We start from the raw sequence: 16,898 nt of genomic DNA, 5'->3' as shown, positions 1-16,898 counted from the left end.
ATTATAATATACAATATTATATTAATATTATTTTATATTATGATAATATTATATTATATTATATATTTATGTATTAATACATATTATATTTTATTATGCTCTGTTGTAGGATACTATACAATGTCCTTTATACTCATTTTGTCATACCATAAATATTTTTTAAGTTTATTTACTAAATACATGTTAAAGTGCTACAATATTTTAAAAATATAGTTATTAAATAGTAAATATTTTTTTACAAAAAATTTATTTTAAAAAATTTACTTTCAAAAGCTCTACAGCAAAGGACTCTCTTAGAGGGGCCTAAATCACGCGACTTTTCTCTTCCCTCCCGTCCACCGGGCGCCATCAAGAGGGGGAGACTCGGAGAGAGAGAGAGAGAGTCCAAAGTCTTCGGGTCTAACCAAGTGTCAAGAGAGGCCAAAGCTGCTGACTTTTAAGCCAAACACCGGGGCGGAGGAAAGTTATTCCCAAAAAGGAAGAAGAGTTCCTCCCCTTCTCATACGATACAATAGAAAACATTCAAGAAGCCCCGAGGCATCGATCCCAGTCTCCTCCATCCCCTTCCCTCTCACTCTCTTCCACCAGGTACAATTCGCTCTCTGTGTGTTGGTGTATATACATATATATAGATTAATAGATTGGAATTAACGGCAGGAATTTGCTCGGTTCTGATCTTTTTCCTGAATTCATCCGAATTTGTGATGGTTTTTTCCTTCCTTATATTGGTTACTTTGATCTCAATATGCTCTGGTTTCAAGGGGCTGTGCCGTATAGAAATGGAGGTTTAATCAATATTTTTGGTGATTTTTTATTTTAATTTTGATCTGGAGTATTAAAAGGGATCTTTTTTTGAGGCCGGCGGTTGCTTTCTTCTCCAATCGTTTTGAGATCCTTCCGAGTTTATGAACAGTGTTTCCAGCCCTGGTTGGGTAATTTTGTCTGAAAAGCTTCTTGCAACTGTTTGTGTGTGCTTCCATGTGGGAGAATTCTTGTTGTTGAAGGATGCAAGGCTTGTTTTAGGGTTTTTCTATCATCTCTCCCTTTTGTTTTGAATGGAGCTTTTAGCTCTCTTATGTTTCTTTAGGACCGCTATTAATTGGTTCCAACAAGCTGGTGCTTTTGTTTATTTTTTTTAAGTAAGGAGGCATCAAGGGCCCAATGTCAAGCTGAATCCTTCCATTTGGTTGCTCATAATGCAGTTTATTGAATTCTCAATCATGAGCTTCTTAAATCCTATAATCCGCTGTATGCTAGACTGGTTTTATCTTTTGCAAGCTGATTAGTAGACAAACCATGATTTTCCGGGGACCATACCATAGACTGATTTATTTAGATTGGTTACTGTTTTTTTTTTTTGTGGATGTTTTCATTGTTGGTCAAAATTATTATGAAAAACCTTTTCTGTCGGTCTTTGACAGAAAAAAATAAAAACACTCTGTTCCTTATAAAATTTACTTTTGTGGCATAGGTTTGTGACGCTCAATGCTACTGTGCTTTATTTCCGGCTTTTATTTCACCTACACTTCACATGGGCCATGGCAAATATGATGAAAAATTTCAGCATACAAGAAGCAACCATGATCCTTTAATGTGCATGCATTCCTGGGATCTTGTGTTGTTACTGTTGTTTGAGGAAAACCTTCGCTCTACCTCTATTATCTGCATCATGTGTTGAGAACATTTCTTAAACATTATCAAATAGTGGTTTCATAGACTTGCATTATTGCAAAAAATACAGCAAAAAAAGGCCAATAGAATCTAGGTGTGTCCGCATATGGACCACCACTCTGACCTTCTCTTGGTTCCTAATTTTGCTTATGTTCAAGTTCTTCAACAGGGCTTGGCTACACCTTAGTTATTAGAAGCGGGTAATGTACGGGAACAGGGAAGCAGGTCTCTTAAAAAAAAAATTAATAAGAAAACACTTTAGGAAGCAGGTGCAAGAATGTGTTTCTGAGGAGCTTCAGAAGTGCATGTGACACCTTAAATGGAAGATAATTACTACTAAGGCATGCACCAATGCACTAACTACTGCATTTTGATTGTACAAGTTCCAAGATTTGTTGACACCTTCTATTGAGGGCTAGCTTGTTGCTCAACTAAGTGGTATTTACCGTCGAAACAGAATGGCAGAAGGTTACATATGAGAAGAGATCTTCCTCCAAGTGTTGGGCTCTTTAACCTTACGATCTTCAGCAGCCGAGGAAGAGAGATCTTCAATATTACAAGTAATAGATGCGATCTCCTTCATTGCAAAGATTTAAGGAAGAAGATAGAGCTCCCTCTTAGAAATGTTTTTGAATATTACAAGTAATAGATGCTATCTCCTTCATTGCACAACCTTCATGCACCAACTCTGTTGGTGCCATGCATGAATTACAGGTGTGAACTTTGCAAACAAGTTCAGTTGTTGCCATGCACAAATAATTCAAATGAACTCTACTAGAACCCTGCACAATGCTTGAGCGCGAACACTCTTGCAGCCCCTGCATAAACTTTGCAAATGAACTCTATCTTTACAGTTCAATCAAACAGAAATTAATATTTTGTTTGATATTTTGTCCAAAATATGTTGTTTGGAAGGACATAATCATTTGAAAAACATAAGCAAATGTTATTAATGAGATTACTGTTCTGTTATGTTTTTAAGCGAATAAGAATAAGATGTAATATAATGATCAAGCTATAGCATTTCTATAAGCTAAAAGTGTTTGTCTGGTTAGCAATTTCAAAATTTCTGCAATGCAGGTGTTTTTGATTGCATGTTTGGGTTATACCTTTCTACATGCTGCTTATTGTTGTTGTTGTTGTTGATTTTAAATTGCAAGCAAATCTTTGTTTAGACTTCTAAGCGAGCAATCCCAGTTTTTGAATTCTGTAAGATAGCAAATTTCCATGAAAAATCAGAATTAATGTGTCTCTAAAGCAAGTATTGCTAAATTTATTTGTTCAATCTGTTCCAGAATTATGCTCACACCCCTCAGTTCCTCTGCGCCATGCTATTTTGAATTGTGAACACCGTAGAATTTATCATTCTTTGAACCCCTCTCATTATCATCCCTAACAAGACCCAAGTTTGGAATACAACTTAGATCATGGTTTAATTTTTATTAATTAAATTGTAGGGGGCTGAGCACCTATATTAATTTGTAAATGACTTTCAAATTAATTGTTTCATCTTTCATCCAAGGTTTTAAGTACAGGTTTCAGTAACTGGAACTTAACCAGTAATGGCTTTACCAAGTGTTGATACAATGCATCTCTTGGTACTTACCCAGAGTACAGTGGGTGTATTGGGTACCGATTCCCTATTGGTCTAGTATGATACACCCAATACGGACTGGGACAATCTGGTATTTGATCCTTGATCTTCCATCATCTCCTCTCAAAGCCTCCACAGTAAGTGCTAAATGTGGAACATTCTTTGAAGATTCAAATTGTGTTGTTCACAACTGTAAATAAGGTTACTGTTGCACCACTATGAGTTGTTTTTATTTTTTTTGTATTCTTGATGAAGTAAATTCCCTTATTTGATATATAGAGACCTTATTTATTTTTGAAGTCAATGGATTCCTTTTTGATCATGTTAACCTGAGTTTACCAAGTTCTGTTCTTTTGTTCTTTTGTGAATGACATGAGTATATCTGCTGTCTGAAGGAACACATTTTGGTAGTGTAGCAGTCATGTTTCGTAAGAAGCATACCACCCGTGATATTCAGGAGGATGGTACCGTGCACCAAGAAGCAAAGGTAATTAGACAGAACTGCTGCTATCATCATGTTGGCTTGATTTCATTGTCAAGATATTCTGGTTTGTGTTTTTTTTAAAGAAAAGAACTCTGTACCTTCATAAATATGATTTTTACCCTGAGTTTTATTTGATAAATACCTCATTCTAATGTTACCTAAAATTTAGGTTGCTAGTTATAGTTATCATGGTAGAGTTTCTGATTGTAGTTACTACTATTTGCTTCAATTAGGTAGAAGAGTTGACCAAGCAAAATTAGAATATAGGGTCTAAGATCAATCATTGGGTGGAGCATGATGACCTAGAGTTTTTGAAATTTATTCCTGCACGAAGATCTGCTATATGGTTGTCATGTTTTCAGATTCTGCTCTCATTTACAAAAAAATATTAATAGATTTTTCCATCTCTTGTCGGTGGTTAAGAGACATTCATTTTACTAAATTTCTTTTGGACAAAAAATTCATATAAACAAATAATTAATAACGTTTTTGCTTCTCGAGTTTGTTCTATGTTTTGGATCCATATGCGCCCCATTTTTTCTCTTCATTTCTTCTTGCTTCAGAACTAAAGTTTTAACTTTAGGCTATTGCGCTATTATCGATCTTTCTTGAAATAATCAACACACAAAAATTAGCATTCTCTCTCCTTCGCTTCTTTATAAAGAAAACTAGCATTATCTCAATGTTAGTCACTTGGTATCATTAGTTAATCAATTTTATCTTTTCTGTGAGCTCTTACAACATACATTAATCAAGTTGGGCACTTTGTATTTTAAGGTATGTTTCCCTCTTTGTTTTTTAAGTTTGTACTAATGTTTAAGAGATAGAAGTCATAGAAGCAATTTCTTTGTTGCTTCGGTGAGCATATACAAGAAAACATATCTAATTGGTTCTTTTGTTGTCCATCCTGTCAAAATTTATAATATATATTTTTTTTCTTGTGAAATTTCTTATAATGACAAGTAAGGCCGCCAAACCGGTACCGGAACCCGTAGCGGTCGGCGCCCGGTATGGTTCAGTACTGGTTCGGTGCCGAACAGAACTAGTAGGGCATGCCGGTTCACGAACCGACACACCCTAATTATTTTTTGCAATTCTTAAAAAAATTAATTAGTAATCACACTTTTCAAACTTTTTCTGTGAATTTAAGTCTAATTTGATATTTTCTTAATTTTTTTGATTTTTTTAATGTTTCTATGATCTTAGTTTAACCTAGATGGCATTATTGCCACAGTGCTACTTGACTCGGTGCAAACCAACTGGTTTGCACCAAGTCGGCATGAACTGGTCGGAACCAACCGATTCCAACCAGTTCTGGCCAGTTCCAGCAGGTTCAGGAGTTGGTTTGCACTAAGTCGGCATGAACTGGTCGGAACCAACCGATTCCAACCAGTTCTGGCCAGTTCCAGCAGGTTCAGGCCGGTTCAGACCCGAAAAGGACTGGTTTTGGCCGGTCCCATTGCGGTTCCGGCCCGTATAACCCAGGTCAGTTCGGCCCGGTTCAGCAGACCTTGATGACAAGACTTAATCATATTTTTCTTAGTAAAATATAGTGGTTGCTAATTTTATTTAAACCAGTTTTGCAAATTTTCTTTGTACATGCATGTTGGTGTGGGTGTATGTATTTGCATGTTATTTCATTTTTCTGTGTTAGAAGATTTGACATTTTTATGTGTCCGGACCTCTTTTGAACATTCTGTGTTCATGCCAGAAATCTAAACTTCACATGACTGTATAGCGTGACCCCATCTCTTGTAGATGACAAACACCATCTTGAGAAGTTTAGCTAGCCTTCATTCAACTATAATGATTCTATGTTGTGCCAATACTTCATCTCCTTTTTCTTGACAAATTGTAGATAATAGATAATGAACAACTTCAATCGGTTTACACCTTTATTTATCTTCCCAAAAAATATAAACCTTCAATAATAAATGATCCTTTCCCAATTCTTTTAGTCTCAAAAATCTACGGACTGCTTAAGACACTTCATTGAGTCAACAAAGTTCTTCAAGGAGACCTCAGCAATCATGAACTGGAAATCACTTAGTGATTTGATCTGAGCTACATATAGTTGCTGTCCTTGTGTGCAAATAAGCCCCTTCAGAATTTTATACAGAAGTTTTCTGATGTGGTTTAGAGTTAGATGAGGTTTAAGATTAGGTCTCTTAATGTGTTTGTGGGTCCATGTCATTTCTTTTTTCTTTATGTGACTTGTAAGAAATCAGGACCATAGAGGGTTGGTATTTTGGGGTGATCTTAAGTAAAACATGTTATTCTTTAAGAGAGATCTCAACTTATTCTAGGAGCTTTTAGTGAGCTGTGACAATTTTATAGGAGGAAAGAGTAGTCCAGCGAGGAAGAGAGAAGAAAATAAACATAAAAGGGAAGAAGAAAAGAGCAAGAGAAGGAAAGAGAGCAAGGAAAAAAGAGGAGGAAAGAAAGGGGATAAGAATAAAGGGAAGGAAAAAAGAATGAGGAGAAAAGAGAACAGGCAGAGTAGGAGGAAAATAAAGGGACAAAGGTGGCAAGTCTCAATGTAGGAGACCACTAAAGTGGCTGGCCAGACAAGGCCTTTTAATATAAATTTTCTCATCTACTATCTTAAGTGGTGAACCTTACAACACTTTCAATGATCTACTATATATAATGCGAAAGCCTTAGTCTAGTCAAAAGGCCTGCCTATAAGGCCTTCCACATTTACACAGGCAATTCATTATCCTTTTCTTTAAAAGAAGAATCATTATTGCCAGGTCTTAACACACTGTGTGTCCTTCTCTTTCTTTATTTCTATATTTTCTCTTCCTCCTTCCATCCAGAACATTAGGTGGAACCATGGAATCACAGCCATCGATCAAATGCTCTTCCTTTTTGTTCCTCGCCTCCAGCACGCGTTCCATTTACGTAGCCCTAGCATAATTAGAGAGATTTAGGTACATTTGATATCCAGCATCCTTAAGGAAAGGAATGGGGTTTATTTGGTTGCTCATAGAATTGGAAACAGGGGACTATGTATTATTTTCCTTTTTTCTTCTTTTCTTTCTTCTTTTTTGTGGTGGTGGCAGCAGGGATATATAGGAGTTTCTGTATTTTCATCTCTGTTAATATATTAGGTTTCAGGGGTTCAGGATTTATCCTTCTATCCAATCATGGACTAGAACCAATACCCTCATCTGATACTTTTATCATATCATATCTAACATTGGATGACAAATAGTCATCTTTATCAACTCATTACATATGAGTATGGACAAGAGACCAAAAACCAGGACATATGCCATCTCAATTCACAGTGCATTCTGCACTGGCTGTGCTAACCATGTAAATGATTTAATCTAAAGCACATGCATGCTCATGCTAATGTTGTCACTATCTGTTGCCTTATCGACAGTTATCTTAGCTTGTGTTTCTCAATTTAGCATTCTTATTGGCTCTCGGCCAATTAGGCTTGTTACTCTCCTGCAACATTGAGTTATTTGTTTGAGGACATGTTTAAAGCATGTGCATGTATCGGAACTGCCATGATGAATGGTTCAGTCTCCGCAAGTGCAATGCATGTGACTGGGTTATATCATGTCATCTGGATATTGATGGTACTTTTATATCATAGTTAGGTATATGGAATTGTTATCCTTTGAACATTGAAAAGACAGAAGTCAATGCTAAAGCAATGTATATTTAGGTATCAGTGCCCTTGTATATGCCAATTGGTCTAGAAGAACAACTGTTTATATTCTTTCTATGTATTCAGAAATAATATTTTTATTGATATTAAATTTAATATATTAATAGTTGAGAGATTTGTAAAATATATATTGTAGATTTTGCTAAATTATGACATAGTTACTCCATTAAAGAAATATCCCTTCTGGAAATCAACCATAAGTCAAGTTTATTAATGTCTAAAACAATATTTATAGTGTTCTGCAAAGTCTTTTTAGTGATTGTTTTGGATAGAGGTAGCAAGGGTATTGAAAGCTATGGATTCTTTGAGATTTGTAAGCTAGATTTTTCCCCCTAATTACAGAATCAAGAATGTTCATGTGATAGTTGCAATGCTGGCACTCTCTAGCCCAAGATTTTAAAAACATAGATGTTTTGATAAACTTCCAGATGCACAAAACATTACTTTCTAAGAGTATCCAAGTATGTCCATATAATTTCTTGATGAACAGCTCTGGTGAAGTATCTGAATTCATCCCTAGTTCCACTGAATTTTCATTGAACGACTTGTATCTAATCTGTAGTTTTGTTACCAGTGCATAAAGTAGATACAGATACTTGAGCTTATTCAACACTTGTTCTACAAACAGATCAATGAGCTAAGAGCTGCAATGGGACCCTTGTCTGGACGTAGCTTGAAGTACTGCACTGATGCATGCTTGAGGAGATATTTGGAAGCTAGGAACTGGAATGTTTATGAGTCAAAAAAAATGTTGGAAGAGATGCTCAAGTGGCGATCAACCTACAAGCCAGAAGAGATCCGCTGGGTAAGTTTTACTGTCCTGCAACAACTCTTGGCTATTAAATTGGTAAACAAGAAATTAACTTATTCACTGCAATTTGTAATTCTGTCAGCATGAAGTTGCTATTGAAGGTGAAACTGGTAAATTGTACATAGCAAATTTTCATGATCGAGAAGGAAGAACTGTTCTTGTGATGAAACCAGCAAAACAAGTATGCACTGAATATATTTTTTCTTTTCCTTGAAAAGCATTCTTGCAGTTCCACAGTACAGTACAGAGTTTTGAATATGTTCAGTTTACAGAACTCATCATCACACATCAATCAAATTCGGCATCTGGTGTATATCTTAGAGAATGCGATTCTCAATATGCCTGAGGGTCAAGAGCAAATGGTGTGTTTGATAGACTTCACTGGGTGGTCATTAAGCAATTCAGTCCCAATAAAGACTGCTCGAGAAGCTGCAAAGATTTTGCAAAATCATTATCCTGAGAGGCTTGCTGCTGCATTTTTATACAATCCTCCCAGAATCTTTGAAACCTTTTGGAAGGTTCGAGTTCATACATCCCTTTATGCTATGGTACATTTTATGCTGTCTATAAGCACCCACAGAAAATTACAATTACTTGCACTTCTTCCTCATCTATTGTCTATCTCCTTTAATACTATCTAGTTAAGAAGACAACCCTGAAAATGAAAAATGCATGAAATCATTGTTTCAAATCTCTTGAATATGAGGATCAATCGCGATGGTTTATGAATAACTTCAGCAAGTCACTGGTTCTTTTGTCTCTTCTTGTATCTGGAATATATTAAGCACTTACAGTTATTCTCTTTGTTATGTGATCCTCCTCACACATTGTTCTGTTCTGCCATTGCAGATTGTCAAATATTTCTTAGACCCAAAAAGCTTCGAAAAGACACATTTTGTTTATCCAAAGACTGCAGAAAGCATAGAGCTCATGTGCAAGTACTTTGATGTTGAGATACTTCCGGTTGAGTTTGGAGGAAAGAACAAAATACAATACAACCATGAGGAGTTCTCCAAATTGATGTTAAAGGATGATATCAGATCGGCAAGCATTTGGGATTTGAATGAAAAACCAGCCCAGGCCAACCATACAACCAATGGGCACTCAACTTCCGAGGTTGCATGGGAACCATCACGGATTGCTGCACAAGCAAGTTGAGCAAAAGCACCACTAAAACTTCCATGCAGCATGTCGCTACTTAGTAACACAGTGGGTATTCTTTGGGTACCCTAGTTATACTGTGGATCTAGTTCTTTCTGTTTCACTGGAAATCGTTCTAAAAGATGTTTTCTCTTTTCTTGAAGAATTTATACAATGTAGACAAACAACGCTTCTGAAGAATATACTATCATGCAGATAAACATCCATCTCACTTTGCTGACTCAGTTAATTAGTCTCTTCGCTTGTGTTTCACTGTACGCTGTGTTTTAGTCTCTTCAGTTTTGTTTTGCAGTACAATCTATGCCCCATGAATTATTATAGTAGGTGGATGTTCTTTCATGTTGCCATGAAACTAGTTTCCCCATTAACTGAATTGGTTGATTAGACTTCATTGATTTATTCAACTATTTAGCTTGTAAGACAGAAACTCTAATATCGAAACTTTGATATGCTGAACAAAAGGCTGAAAACTTGCATCCACATCGATTTAGTGTTTTCAGTACAAGAATTACTTATCAATTTTGAATGAATGTTCCTTGAGGTTCATCAAGGTGATCAAAGGGCCAGCCAACATGGGTTTTCCTTCCGAAGGAGATAGCTTCTTATGATCTTGGTACATCCAAGAGGGGCTTGCTTGTATTAGCTTGTTGTCATGGCAAGCAGTTTCAGAGTCATCCATGCGTGCAATGTTTACATAATCTTTCAGAACTTAAAGCTAATCTCAAGAAATGATTCGGACTTATTTGATGGATTTGGAAAGGACAACCAAAAACCAGTGCAGGATGCTTGCACATTACTTCACTCCGTTGTTTGGTCGAACAACATTATATCCAACCTGTGCATAAGAAAGAACTAACACAAAGTTCCCTGAACCATCTCATGCTCTCATCTCCGCTAAACAAATTCTTTCTTGCATCATGCAGCTCTTCCAAGCTCTTCACATTTGTCTCCCACCGGTGGTCGGCTTTTAGCATCGACAGGCCAAAGGGATATCGATGTTTTTTCAACTGTAAACAGACAAGGTTACAAGAAAGGCACTTGTTCAATCACCTCTGCCTCCAAACATTCTCAAGCCACCAAAGAAAAACCAAAAGCCAATCAAAATAAACGAATAAATTAATATTATACCCCCAGGTCTTGTCCATGGGATATATACGTAAAGGGAAGAGATATTAGCAAAAATGCATATGCTGCCACAGAATCTCAACGGCCCTGGACCTTATTGTTAAACAAAACAGGCTTCAGAAGCACGAAATAAGTGCAAGGGAAGCTGTGTCAGAAACAAGCAGAAAGTTCCTACTTTCTAAAATATCACAGCATGACAAGGTGCCATTGAAGCAGAACCAGGTTAGCTGCTTTATGGATGAGGGGAGAATAACAAAAATTTTCAATGCTTGTGATTGATACTAGTTGAGGAAATAACTCTTCAGAACAAGATCAGATGAGTCGCCTTTTAAAATTTCGGGTGGTGGCTTGATAGGTGCGAACCAACAATCCAACACCGACTCCTATTCCAACGCAGATGCCAAGGCCAATCCCCACACCCACCCTCACACCAGCATTGAACCATGAAAGTTCCCCATCCTCCCCTTCTATATATTCAGCTCTCGAGTAAATGCTGTTGTAATCAACCTCCAAATCGTTTTCTGGTTGGTAGCCTCCATATTCCAATAACTGCCACAGAAGAAGAGACGGATGTTAGCACTTTGCACAAGCAGTTTTGAGAGCAAATGCAAGAAGATGCAAGAAGTCCAAGTTATATGGAAGAATTTTCTTTTCTTTTTTCAGAAAGAGAATAATAGAAGAACTTCCAAGCCATATGGGAAAAACTTTTCTATCCAAGCTGCTGAAAAAATATATCCATATTACTTATGCTGGCTATTTAAAACAAGACATTTCAAGATCAAATTACATTCAAGAAGGCAAAAATAAGTAATTTTTTGTATAAAAGGGCATTATTTAAATGAAAATCAAGGACTCGTTAAGCAATACAGAATTTTGACACGAGAGACTAGGTGTTTTCAACGGCTGAGACAGCAGAGATAAAAAAAAATCATACTGCTCCATTAAGAACAAGAATAAAAATCTGGATTAATATTCAGGCAAAAAAAATTCAGACTGACCCATACATCTCAACCTTGCAGCTTTATGTGATGAAAGTCTACCAATATGCCCTTTCGTGGCGTGAGTAATTGAATGAGAAAACAAATGAACAAAAAAATAGAGTATGAAACTTAGAAAATTCAGAGTAGGGCATATATTGCCAGGTTTTGAGGGAACTGTTAAAGTAATGGCAACTCAGAAAGCTGCTCCTCAAAATCTTTTGTGCTTTATTAAACTTAAGTGGTTAAACTAGTCAAAGAAAACATCTTTCTCAAAAGACCAGTGGTTGAAATGAAAATCATATATCCACTTTCAACATCTTGAACATGACAAGGCTGCAGGCCTTACATTATAAATTCTTCAGCATGTCCACTCAAAACTCAGACAGCATATTAGTTATGGAACATTATGACATAAATTTCATGACAAAGGAGAAATTGAAAGTAAAACCTTATGGATTAATCGCTTACATAAGATTCAAATACCAAAACAATAGGGCAAAAGGAAAATTATAATAAATGTGGACATATCTTTGCAACAGTATCTATAGATGAAAAGGGAAATTGAGAGGCAATCTTGAGTCTATCATGTTAGAACTTATTGTTTTACTTGCTTTCATATATTTTGCTTTTCTTTGTTCTGGGGCATAAAAGATTTCCTATGACAGGGAATTTTCTCTATCCAAATAAATTAAGTAATTCTTTCTCATCTTTATTAGATAGTTATTACTAGTATAAATAGTGGGGCTTTATTCTTTCCCTGCCTCCCTTTTTCCTAGAATGTTGGAGCTTTGGGATTTCTCCGAGTCTGGTTTCTGGATGGTAAAGGAGCACAAATACAAGCATGGATAGTAATCTTTGTTTTAAATCTTGTCTCTTGTTGAATTCCTATAGACAAAGTCTCTGTAATCTCTAGTCAACTAGTCATGCAGAGACGATGATTGAAAAATACCAAAGAAATTCAAGCCTTGATGGTTGCAATATGTAAGATAGAATGTTTCTACAATGAATGCAATGACAAACAATTAATATATATATTTTAAATTATTTTGAAGTCAGAGAACTTCGAATGGATGACTGAGGATATCAGATTCAAAAAAAAATGCTCTCCATAGAAGTAGGCAGTCCCAAAATGCATGCAACCCTGCAGGATTTTGCTATCTCACTGAGTCCTCAAAGATGACACTATATTCTAGATAATTACAGTGTTAAAAGAAAAGAAACGGTGACTTATCTTATTCCTTAAATACTTAAAAAAGTATTATGCCCAAGTTATATTGCACATCTATGGTCTGGTGAGATTGCAGCCTTCATTACCTCTTAGACATAAAAGCTTAATGCATATGATGCAAGTGTTGCTTTCTGCAGTACATGGTTTTGGTTGTTGTTCCAGCTTCTTCAGGACATTATTAGAAAGTCTAAGTACACCAGATTCTAATCTAATCTTATGAATAAAATCATCTAGATTAAGATCAGAAAAATCATAAAAAGGTGTCAAGGTGACACAAATGCCAGAAAATTGTACTGCCTAGAGCTAAATGTAACCTGTCTAATGTGTTCTAACATTTTTTCCCACCTCTTGAAATCTTGATGGATGTACCATGTTTTAGCGTGAGCCATGGTGCCGTTCAAGAATAAAAAAAAGTTAATGGAATATCAAGTTATCTTCTATATCCTCCTAAATCATCAAGTGAATTCTATGCTGACCACAATTTGTATATATTGACTGATTCTTGTCTCTACAGGTTCAACAATTCTAGGCACCAGCTATTTATCCCTCTCCGCTGCAGAACAAGCAGAATATATTATAAGTAGAATTCGGAACAGATACCGCAGGGATGTTGATGCAAGTTGTTAAAAAAGTGAACATAATAACTTATCATTACTGTAAAAGTTAACCATAATAGAACTGTGAAAACTGTCCAAATAATGCCATGATCAATTGAAAGTCTTGGCCAAAACATTATAATGCTCAGCTTGATCAGGTATACTTGACGACAAATTTGAATAAAAGAAAATTATTACAATATTTACGATTTGACAAAATAGAATAGGGTTTTATTTATTATGGACAAATTTAATGTAGTTTCATTCGGTTTTGACCAAAAAATGAGTTTTCCATGTGTACAGAATGCACTTTTAAAATCTAATCATCTGGAAGTTTGTTTAGCAGGATATCTGGTTTTTGATGGAAATATACAGAATCACAAAAGTAATAGGCTTTAATTCTTGCATGTTGGCTGAAAGTATTTAAAATTATAACAAATTTTGCATCTGTTCATACCAAGGTTCACCATCTCGGTACCAAACCCCATACCGGTACCACACTAGCACAGTGACGGTATGGTTTTGGTGTACCCAGTAGTACGCCACCCGTACCAAATACCGATACAGGATCGGTATGGTACGGTACGTCCCGTACCGCTCGGTTTGGGCCAGTACGGCGTATCATGGTTCACACATAATCTATAATTTATTTCTTAGAACGAACTTTTGTTTCAAAGTTCACTAGAATATTGTTAATTAACCCCCCTTTTTTTCCCTTGGGAATTTGCAAAATGGATATGCTTACTTTATGCAAATTTAGACCATTTTTTCCCCAGGAAGGGGCCCATTAAAACTTTTAAACGCTCTTGCCTCTGAGTTGTATGTTTAAGCCAAGTTGAACACAATTTTTTCATAGTGAATACACATGATAAATAATTCACATTTTTTATATGAATATACATATTTTTAATATTGAAGTCATGTATTTGTTAAGTATACAATGCACATTCAGAGGCTGGAGCATATCCATGGGATCAGAGGCAAAACATTCAGAAATTCCAAAAATGGGCAATTCATGAATAAAAGAAAGAAAGAAAGCGGAAATAAGATTTCTGCAAAAATCCCTTCCCCTTTTTATGGTTTTCTGCTTTACCTTTTCCTCTCCTACTTAGTAGATTTCTTTACCATTTTTCTTTTCTAACATAATCTCCATCTTTCTTAAAGTTCTCTTGACCCAAATGACATTCGAAGCCAATATCCTGTAATTCTTGAAGCAAATTGAAGGCAGAAAAGAAGTATTGGTTTTTATCGCAAAAAAGATATGATCACCGCACTCTAGGGTTTTCCATCTATCATATTCTGACATAACAACATATATAAAAATGGAAGTTTTCAAATGCCAAATATATTGCTGAAACAAGCTGTGGAAGACACAGAATAACAGATTACCCAATGTTCTCATGGTTTGTAAATCCTGCACACAGTGATATGAAGAAGGCTGAAGAAACTTGATAAAGACTCTTATATAAAGTAATATTTTAGTGAATAAAATTTAAAAACTGAACTGGAGAGCATTGTCCCTTCGTAACTGGATCCACATATTGCAGTCAGTGAACTCTCATAATGCATATTTCCAGGTAAACCTCAAGATAGAAAATAGTACCTGAAAAGTATCCTCAGATGAAGCATTCTTCATTAGTTCAGTTGGACCACGCTCTGGAATAGAATCAAACACAACCTTCATCTGATGCTTTTTCCGTAAGGCTAGCTGAAGAGTCTTGGTTAAGATGATGGGGCTACCTGAGAAACAACCAGCAACATATACATCAATTGTTGGCAAAGTCATCTCTGAACTCGAGCAATGTTTTCCCTTCAGAAAGCCTAATCCAGCCCACGTTACAGGCTGGCATTTCAGGTTCCATTTCTTGCTAGTATTCTTTGGTTCTGCTGTAAAACCATTACCACCACCACACAACTCCAAGACTCCAGCAAGCAGCAGAGCATCTCTATTGTAGACCTCAAATCTGACACTTCCAGTTATCCTTACACTATCTGTGCTCACAAATGTCACTTCTTCTGATCTCTTATCAACCCTGTCCCTCCTAAGCAAGGAAGAAGCAGAATCGGAATAAACACCACTTCTTCGACCATTTACTTCAAGGACGGTGTTGGGAGTAAGTGGGACGTGGTTAAGAGTAAGATGCTCAGGAGTTGATTCATTGACCTCACAATTGCTCACTCTCACGTAAAAGACCCTCAGATCAAACCAAGGTGATGACTTAGGAAGGTAGAGGGAGTGCATGATGATATTGCGACCAGGTTTATATGAATCGACCTCAGCAATTGGATCATAACAGTTCTCCATAATTGGAGCACGATCCTCTCAGAAAAATCTTTTCACATCAGTGTTGACAATGAGAAGAGAGATTCCAGCAAAAAGAACACAGGGAAATCAAAGTTCCGCATCTGCAAAGCGAACTGATGGTCAACAATTTACACCAAGCTATCAGAATTGAAACAACAACTAAAAGACATCAACATCAAGAAGACACGGAAACTTTCTTCAACTTAAATATTAAATAGGCATAAATATACAACAGATATTGATAAAAAAATTATGAAAGAAAGCGGCCACTTTGTTCTTTTCAACATACAATTTTACGTCTATGGTATCACGAAAAAAAGAAAAAGAAAACGCAAAACAAAAACGAATCTAATTCCGGCTCAAGGTGCAAGAAAGCATACAGAAGGTATGCAAAACCTCCTTATAATTCTGAAGGGAGAGGCGTCCTCCACCTCTGGTGACACAACTTGTAGAAAGACTCTTTCTTTTCCATCATAATCGGCAAACAAGATCGCTTTAAAGAAACACACACCCAAAAGATCAAAGACGAAAACAGTAAACAAAAGAAGAAGAACAACCCCAATCCACTAGATTCGATACAAATAGTATAAACCGAATGAAACAAAGAGCCACTTTCCCGATCAAGAACAGAGATTGAAAAGCCAAACCAGATATCATACCTCATACCTGACACACTTCTACGGGTTATCCTTTCCTCTCTCTCTCTCTCTCTCTCTGACATACAATATAATATTTTGTTCCTAATCGCAAAGGTGGAGCTAAATACATAAAAAAGTTGCCGTTTTTATATCACAAACCCACGAAGGAAGACGCAGGACAGCCAACAAAAAATTCGCCGGCCACCTCCTGCGTCACACGACGCGCCAAAGCCACCACTCTTCCTCTCGCACCCCACCCCACCCAAACGTCTCTCTCGTTCTCTTGATCCATAGAACGTCCACAAGTAATATGAACAATAATTCGATGGAAACCCCGTAACCACGACTCACCGGGCGATCCGAATCGAGGCTCCGATGGCTTCTCCTATCCCTTTCGGCGTCCGACGAGATGGGACGAAAGAGAGAGAGAGAGACAGCGAACAAAGGAGCGGCTCTCTGTTATTTTTGTACCAAGAAGAGACAAGGAGAAAGAGAGAGAATTTATTTTTATAAGGACTTTGTTTGGGATTTTTTTTTTTTTTTTTTTTTTTGGTAAGGCCTTTGTTTTTGGGATCTGTCGACGTGTCATCTCATCAAAGAGAGCACACCTGGCTTGGATT

The 16,898-nt window shown here is 36.5% G+C and overlaps 2 protein-coding genes across 5 annotated transcripts; one reads left to right on the top strand and one right to left on the bottom strand.

The window, feature by feature from the left end:
- The first annotated feature begins 301 nt into the window (after positions 1-301).
- On the top strand, positions 302-9,630 carry LOC103707604 (uncharacterized). 2 transcript variants are annotated; one of them, XM_026804850.4, is made up of 7 exons: positions 367-588; positions 2,129-2,231; positions 3,661-3,752; positions 8,063-8,239; positions 8,328-8,426; positions 8,518-8,763; positions 9,095-9,630. In XM_026804850.4, exons 2-7 carry the CDS (start codon positions 2,147-2,149, stop codon positions 9,401-9,403), a joined length of 1,008 nt encoding a protein of 335 aa, XP_026660651.1. In that variant the 5' UTR covers positions 367-588; positions 2,129-2,146; the 3' UTR covers positions 9,404-9,630. The 2 variants fall into 2 exon arrangements, with proteins under 2 accessions (XP_008790372.1, XP_026660651.1); XM_008792150.6 differs by lacking the exon at positions 2,129-2,231 and having other exon boundaries at positions 302-588.
- Positions 9,631-10,510: 880 nt separating this feature from the next.
- Positions 10,511-16,790, bottom strand: LOC103707605 (uncharacterized protein At1g01500-like). 3 transcript variants are annotated; one of them, XM_008792151.5, is made up of 3 exons: positions 16,630-16,790; positions 14,939-15,741; positions 10,511-11,080 (listed from the first exon to the last, which is right to left on the bottom strand). In XM_008792151.5, exons 2-3 carry the CDS (start codon positions 15,638-15,640, stop codon positions 10,844-10,846), a joined length of 939 nt encoding a protein of 312 aa, XP_008790373.1. In that variant the 5' UTR covers positions 15,641-15,741; positions 16,630-16,790; the 3' UTR covers positions 10,511-10,843. The 3 variants fall into 3 exon arrangements, with proteins under 3 accessions (XP_008790373.1, XP_008790374.1, XP_017698418.1); XM_008792152.5 differs by having other exon boundaries at positions 16,300-16,766; XM_017842929.5 differs by lacking the exon at positions 16,630-16,790 and adding an exon at positions 16,307-16,559.
- Between the last annotated feature and the right edge of the window lie 108 nt (positions 16,791-16,898).

This window comes from Phoenix dactylifera, chromosome 7 (assembly GCF_051530095.1).
Source record: "Phoenix dactylifera cultivar Ajwa chromosome 7, Ajwa_hap1_PhDact_Kaust_v1.1, whole genome shotgun sequence".
Taxonomy (NCBI): Eukaryota; Viridiplantae; Streptophyta; class Magnoliopsida; order Arecales; family Arecaceae; genus Phoenix; species Phoenix dactylifera.
This window is presented reverse-complemented; position numbering and strand designations above follow the sequence as displayed.